This window comes from Mus caroli, chromosome 6 (genome assembly GCF_900094665.2).
Source record: "Mus caroli chromosome 6, CAROLI_EIJ_v1.1, whole genome shotgun sequence".
NCBI lineage: Eukaryota > Metazoa > Chordata > Mammalia > Rodentia > Muridae > Mus > Mus caroli.
The window spans coordinates 9,677,037-9,684,783 of NC_034575.1; the positions used below are offsets into that span (position 1 = coordinate 9,677,037).

Here is a 7,747-nt window from a genome sequence, read left to right on the forward strand (position 1 = left end):
CAAATCAGCTTTGGTGTAGAAATGAGGTTAAACTGCTCACTAATAATGGCTTGAGCAAAAACTTAATAGTTGCATAGACATTGAAATTTTCAGTTATTTGTTTTTTCTATTTATATTAAAATTCTGTTTATATAAGTACTATATCAATGAGAAATCCTGTTTTACTAGGTTCTTAACCTTATTTTTCCTATACAAAAGCAAAACAAACAAACAAAATTCCTCCAGAAGCAAGCAAAACTATGGAAACTGAATAGACTAATAGCAACTTTCTGTGGCTTTGTAACACTGAGCCTTTCTTAAAGGCAATAGATTTAGAACTCAAAATTTCTACTGTACATTAAAATGCAATAATTATATTAAAATTCCGAACCAAACCATTAGACATATATTCATTTGTAAATACTACTGGCATATAATAATAAATAAAGGAATGAATTTGAAAAGCTTAATAATGCTTTTAGATATTAAGTCAGCTTTTTGCTATCATTCATATATTTCCAGTTTCAAAGTATAGTAGCTACAAAAATAAGAATTATTATAAAGCAAGTTTGTCTAGTTTGTGCTTATATGCTAAATTAAAGAAAATTATATGCCAAATATGTAAAATTTATTCCACAAAAATTAACAGGCTACACAGATAAATTTTGGCAAATGCAACTTTATATTGAAGTTCACACATCTGTATCTTAAAGAATGAGACTCACAGAATCTAATGTATTTCTAAAATACCAGAAATCATATTATAAGCTTTCACAAGTTAAAACTGAAATAATTTAAAGGACCAATACACTGAATGTGCAGAAAGTATAAAGAAGACTGTGCCTTCCATACAATAAATGCTTCACAAATTATGCCAGATGTCATACTAAGGCTGTGGGCTCCCCTGACAGCTGACATACAATATAAACACATACCAACTGTCTGCTTCTTAGACCCCACTAAAATGGGCAGCACACCTCAGAAGAAAATCTCATTATACTAATGGTGTGCACCTTAGTTTCCAAACCATGTGAGGGAAGAGGGGAAAGTATTCAATCTCTTCCATGCACTTCCGGATGAGCAGCCAGGACAGGTTACTGATTCATTGCCTCTTGACTACTGCCCCACTGCTAAAGAAGATGAAGGATACTAGATAACCCTTTAAGGCAACATGTGTTTATTCTGCATTTTTCGAACTGCTCATCTCTGGTCAGTTGATTCCATTCATGTTGCCTCCCAGAGAGATATCTAGCATTTGTAAAATAGAAACAAACTGGAAACTTTTTCTTTTTCTTTTTTTTTTTTTTACTGAATCAACAAAAAACACATAATACAGTTCAATGCTAGCAATTTCACTGGTAGGGAAGGAAAGTGGTATTTAGAAATAGCAATATATTAATACAAAAAAGGTAAACTCTAATTGGAACCAATATACTGCTTTGGAATGCTCCCCCAAACTTACAAGGCGTGTTTAAAGTGGTGTACCCCAATAATTCATGGCACATCTTTTAAGAATTACAGTACTGTTAAGTCCCCCAGTAGTGTAGTCTTTGCAAAACAAAAATAGTATGAAATGTTTTAAAGTCTTCAAACTTCTAAAATTAGCTTTTATCAACACATTTACCTCATGTCAACTTAATTTATTAAAATGTCCAATGCTAATTGTTTTTTAAGTTTTTTTTTCATATGTAATGATATACACAGCATTTAGCACTGATACTTAGCACCTGCTACTCTCGTTATCTAGTGTTCACCCACAGAAAGAAACTTAGGGCAGTGGTTCTGTCCTTTCTTAATTACAAACCTTCGCCAGCAGTCAGCAGGATCACTCCGAGATTTAAAATAGGATTATAGGTGAACTATTGCAAAGACTGCAGAATGTTGCCCAAATCCTTGTCACTGCTGATCCCATCCTTGATTTTCTTCTCCAGACATGGCTACAGGCCACAATTGCTTAGCAGAGAGGGTTAGTGTTTCACAAGGCTAAAGATTTACAGATGCTCCCTCATATAACACAGTAAGGTTCCCTTGGTAACCTGGATTTTCTGCAGTAAAGAAGGGTTGTGCTGAAACAGCGCCTCAGCTCCCTGTTGGAGAAAATGCAGACAAAGGGATTGATTCCTGCTTGGGCGAAACTCATCCAGACAGCGGCTGTTAGAAATCCCCCTGGTACTACAGGCCCTCGTGCAAAAACTCTCCAATAGCAGGCCACCAGGTAGGGACCCCACAAGGTTAGGAAGAGGAAAGTCATTATATAGAACATTCTGCTGATTCTTTTCTCCATTTTGAACTCATCCAAGACCAATAGCCGCCTTCTGCCTGTGGTATTCGCATTTTGCCTGATGCCCAGCAAGGTGGGTGGTGTGGGACCCCTTCCAAATCCTGCTAGCCAATTGGCAGCTGCCTGGCCGCTAGCTCCAGGGCCATGAAAGGTCCAGTTCTGACTCACTGCTGCTACAAACTGGACTGGCTTCATTTTCCTTCGATCGTGGACAAAAAATATCAGCTTGAGGTAGACAAGCTGTGTGGCTAGGAGGATGAGAGCAAGGAGCAGCATAAATCCTAGGGAATCGTTAGCCCTGAAGGAGCGGTGTTGGAAGGTGCACTGATCCTCCTCCCTAATGAAGGAGTAGGTGCCTACATCTAAAACTGGGGGGAATGCCATGGCCACGGACAGAGTCCACACCATGCAGATCACAGCCAAACACGTCCAAAAGGTCAGCCTCTTTGTATAGAAGCGGTGATGGGCGATGGCTAAGTATCTGGTGACGCTGATGCAGAAGAGCATGAAGGCAGTGTGGAAACAGGACAAAACCCCCAGGAAGGCAATCACTTTGCAAGTCAGAGTCCCGTAAGTCCAGGTGGAGCCATTTTTGACAGAGTTGAATACAAATGGAAAACAAATTGCAGATCTGAGGATGTCTGAGCAGCACAGATCCAGCAGGAAGTAGTAAGGAGCTCTATGCAAGGTCTTATCTTTCACTAGCAAAATGGAGATCAGAAGGTTGCCCACCACGCTGACTCCTATTATGAAACCCAAGGAAGTCAGTTTCAGAAAGGCTGTTAGAGGCGAGAGATTTTGCAAAATGTTGTCGGCTGCATGGCTATAGTTCGCCATAGATGGATGGAGGATAAGGAAACAGCCTCAGTCAAGTCTCATGATCTAGATATAAGAACAAGGAAAAGATAGATCCATACATTTTACTGAAAATGTAATCCACAAAGAGATCAGATCCGATCTGTGGCCATGCTTCCTCTTGCCTTCCGTTTGATTTGCCATCAGAATATCTGAAGAAGAAGAAGAAGAAAAAAAAGAAGAAGAGAAAAAGAGAACTATCAGTTCTTCAGTTGGTAAGTTATGATGTCAGTGCTGCCCCAAAGCTGTTCCTTTATGAAGAAGCAAGTAAAGTTTCAATGTTAAACAGTACTGTTTGCTTCAGCTGCAATTGGAGATGTCAGAGTACTTACTGACTGTTTTAGTATTCTAAGCTAGGTGAATTTAACGAGGTCCTTATTCTAGACACCATATAGTCAGATGTGGGCATCTTCAGGAGGGAAGGGAATAAATTGTTCCACAGTTGTAATATATGCCAGCCCCCAGCTTTGCAATGGAATCTGCAAGGTTGCTGAGAGGAGGCAGATAGCAGGCTCCCCACAGTTATCTGAGCTCCTTTAATACCATCAGTATTTTAAAGGAAGCGTCTCAGCTCATATGCATGCAGAGATCCTCTGCAAATGTATAGCTTTTGAGTCAAGTGCCACTGTTCATGCTGCATAAAAGTATTTGTTGATTAATATTGAAGCAAAATTCTAACACCAGACTTCAAAATGACTAGAAACCTGTCCGGAGATTCAATGTGATTTAATCTTTTGTCTTTCTTTCCCTACCCCACCCCCACCCACCCCCTTTTGGGCAAATCCTGTCCCTTTTAAAGCTACATGATTATTAAAAAGGTTAAATGTAAATACTGTCCAGGGAAACACACCCAGAGGGATAATGCACTTCCATTTGTAAACCTTGGCTCCCTGTATTCAAATGAATATAACATGAAACGGTATCTCCGAGGCAATTAAGCCTTTCTCATTTACACTGATAATCTCTGTTGCAAATCACAAGTGGCTTTATTTTCAAACAAAATGCACATTGTCTCCTAGGTGCCACACCAGGGAAATCAGTTTCCTCTGTTATTCCCTTTGCCACTTCTCACTTGCCTGGAATATGCTGATGGAAGCCCAGGCAGAACTGCATCCGATGATGTTAATTTCCCAACCGGTACATCCCCGGGTAAATACCGATCGCATCATGCAACATTACGAAACCTGAAATCCACCACCCCTGGATTTATAACAGAGATGGGGGAGGGGAAGGGAGGGGGAAGAAGGGAGGGAGGGAAAGAGGGAGGGAGGAAGGGAAGGAGAGAGAGAGAGAGAGAGAGAGAGAGAGAGAGAGAGAGAGAGAGAGAGAGAGAGAGATGCATTACATACTCAAGGATGGGAAGAGATTGCTTCTGTGCTGCAAGGGAAGGGTTCTCCTGATTCGCAGTCTCACATTCCTCAGTTTTGCAAAGGTTTCCAGAAACCGAGTTCTCAATAAGCGTTAGAAGATGCATTGTCTGAATGTACTTCCATTATGCAGTTTATTGTCAAAAAAAAAAAAAAAACCCTCAGGGAGGGCTGTATCCTGATGAACCTGCAGTTTCATCAGAACGGTGCAACCCCCTCCCCCAAACTTAACCGAGAGTATATCCTCCTACCTGTTGGTGTTGGATATCCCGACAGACTATAGCTTCTTCTTTCTATAAATTGCTGATTTTTTTTTTCCTGAGTGCCTTGACTGAGCATCCAGGCAGGGCTCGGCGGCGCCTGCGCGTTGGAGCCTCCTTCAGCTCCAGCCGCGTCCTCCCCTGTCGCAGCGGCACCGTCTCCCCCAGTAACGCAGGGGCCGCGGCGGCGGCGGCGCGGTGGCGAGGGCGGCGGCGAGGCTTGCTCCGGCCTCCGCCGAGCCAGCAGGAACCCCTGCCTGACTCCGGAGCAGGCTGGCTTTGCTTCAAAGTCCTGTCCAGTTCAGCCGGCCCCAAATCAGGCTTTTGTTCCCTCGAGGCAGCTTCGGAACTTTTCCCTCCCCGCATGCATTGGCAGTGGGGGGCTCGGGAAGGCTCTTCCCGGACCTCAGGCCCATCCTCTTCCCCTAGGGCAGCGCACGAAGCCACGGTGCCGCGGACGGCCGCCTCCGCCCCAGCTGCCCCGAACCCTCGCCTTCCCCAAACATCGTCTTCCTTTTTCTGTCAGGGTGGTCCTGCTAAGCATTGGATGCGCCTTGTAGAATTCTTCTCAAATGATTGTTTCCCCCTGCTGATCTTTGATTTGGCACGCTAGCTGGGGAGAGAAAAAGAAAGAATGAAAACTCTAACAAAAAAAAAAAAAAAAAAAAAAAAAAAAAAAAAAAAAAAAAAAGGAAAGAAAAAATTAAGCACAGTCAAAAATCTTGCCAGTGGGGGAAGAAGGGAAGCAGGTTGGGGCAGCCTTGTCTTTGTCAGTGGTCATCTGTTCTCGAAGGCACGCAGATCTGCGTTTAAGGAAGGAAAGGCTAAGTTCAGGCGACAAGTGCAAAACCGATCTACACTCATTCTACCTTCTCGAACGTGACTTTTGTATCAGGAGTACAAAGATTTTACATGGCTGTTCCTCGCATCCCACCCCAAGCAACAAGACTCCTTTCTCTTCCAAGCTGGGATGACCAATAGGTTGCTGATGTCAAAGCGGTGGAGTGTATGAGTTTCCCTTTTCCCTTTCTTTGTTATTAGACATAAAAAAAAATAATACCAGGAATATGATGAATACCGGAAACTTACACTAGTCCACAAACACCACATAGTCTGACACCTGGTGATTAGGAACGCCCCAAGAATCATCCACGTCTCGATTCTCCCATTTCCAAAGAGTTTTTGCGAGGGTGGGGTAAAATTTTAAACAACTACCCACTCTTCACCCCTTAAAAGCTAGCAGACAAGCTTTCATTAATTCCCGAGGTAAAACGTCTGCTTGTCTTCCTGCAAGCTTATTGCTTTATAATAATCTGTTAATGAAATAGAAAAAAATATCCCTCTACAGTAATAATTCGATCTCGAGACAGCAGTAAAATACCTCATCGCTGGGTGGTGAGATTGTGACATTCAGGGGAAGTCAAGCCAATCAGCATACAGATAATATAGGTTAATTTACATATTGTATTTCTATTGGATACATAGAGGTAAAATGTTTAAAGCTTAAAAATGAATACTTCCCTGTCATGATGTCACAGTCGTTACACAAAGACCAACGTTAGTAATACTGAAATAATGTTGAATTGCCCTGATTTGATTGGAGATTTTTTTTTTAGCCAATTAAAAAAATAATGATTAGCTGTGGGGTGTGTGTGTGTGTGTGTGTGTGTGTGTGTGTGTGTCTGTTCTTTTGGTTATCCATAAAGCATTTGCTTAGGCATCTTAGGAGAGTCAATCCTACAACAATACTGGAAGTAACTTGAAAATATTTCTACCCAAGGGAGACACCCTGGTTTTTGTAAAACATGACTCAGAAGAACTCAAAACCATATGATGGGTACAACTTTTAAGTAAAATCTCAAATTTGTTTTTTATGAAACTACAGATTAATTTTCTACTTAGATTTTCTACTTCTCAATGCATTTTGCAAAGAATGGTTGTTTGCTGAACTTTTAAGATAAAAAAAAACTATATAGAAAAAGCGATTCAAGTAAGTTTACTTAAATATCCACCATTGACAAGTTGTTAGGTTTTTCAGATTAAGAAAACATTTAAAAGTAAATGTAAAGGTGAAAATAGATTGCCAGACCACAAGGAATAATTCATTTTGGCAAAAGCATGGGGCTAACTAATCTTACATTTTTCTTTCTTTCTTTTCTTTTTTTTTCCAAGACAGGGTTTCTCTGTGTAGCCCTGGCTGTCCTGGAACTCACTTTGTAGACCAGGCTGGCCTCGAACTCAGAAATCTGCCTGCCTCTGCCTCCCGAATGCTGGGATTAAAGGCATGCACCACCACGCCTGGCTAACTAATCTTATACTTTAAGAAGCATATATTGGGGCTGATGAGATGGCTCAGGGAGTAAGAGCACTGACTGCTCTTCCGAAGGTCCGAATCCCAGCAAGCAGAGTTGAGCGAGGCTAACAGGAGCGAGCAGAGGTCCTAAAAATTCATTTCCCAACTCACATACACAAAATAAAAATAATAAAATAAAAATCTTAAAAAAGAAGTATATATTGATTCCTTAAAGATAATAGAAAGTGATATGTATATGAAAAAGCCTTTTTTTTTTTTTACCAATTTCCAGGTATATTAGAGCAATTTTTCCTTTATAATTGAGTACAGTTACACTTATTTCAGGTCCCCCTCCCCCCAGTTATTAGATGAAAATGCCATTTTTTTTTTGTCTTGCAAGGGGCTCAAAAACTAGTGAGATAATTTTTAATTTAATTCATTAATGCTACAGGAGAAAAAGCCAAATTTTGCATCTTTCAACAACAGGGGTTTTAAAGATATATTTAGTGGATGGACAAAGTTTCATATTAACAAGAAGTTCTCAAAAAAATGTGTCGATTACTGAAGATTTGTCCTCACATTGTAGGGTTACTGATCTCAGCTAATTTCTCTTTTGATTCCTTGTATCACCAAACTTAGAAAAAAAAAATTTTTTTTTTGAGTTAAGATAAAGGTACAGAGCAAATGCTACAAAGTACTTTATAGCTTAATC

General features: G+C 40.7%; 1 protein-coding gene across 5 annotated transcripts; it reads right to left on the reverse strand.

Moving 5' to 3' along the window:
• Positions 1–502: 502 nt before the first annotated feature.
• Gpr85 (G protein-coupled receptor 85) lies at positions 503–6,132 on the reverse strand. 5 transcript variants are annotated; one of them, XM_021165701.2, is made up of 4 exons: positions 5,832–6,132; positions 4,734–5,351; positions 4,192–4,315; positions 503–3,267 (listed from the first exon to the last, which is right to left on the reverse strand). In XM_021165701.2, the coding sequence occupies exon 4, from the start codon at positions 3,095–3,097 to the stop codon at positions 1,985–1,987; it is 1,113 nt and encodes a 370-aa protein (XP_021021360.1). In that variant the 5' UTR covers positions 3,098–3,267; positions 4,192–4,315; positions 4,734–5,351; positions 5,832–6,132; the 3' UTR covers positions 503–1,984. The 5 variants fall into 5 exon arrangements, with proteins under 5 accessions (XP_021021360.1, XP_021021361.1, XP_029334059.1 ...); XM_021165699.1 differs by having other exon boundaries at positions 1,278–3,267; positions 4,734–5,355; XM_021165702.2 differs by lacking the exon at positions 4,192–4,315 and having other exon boundaries at positions 4,734–5,355.
• Between the last annotated feature and the right edge of the window lie 1,615 nt (positions 6,133–7,747).

Coding starts and splice junctions, on each gene's coding strand:
- Gpr85 (XM_021165701.2), bottom strand. CDS start 3,097: ATGGCGAACTATAGCCATGCAGCCGACAACATTTTGCAAAATCTCTCG.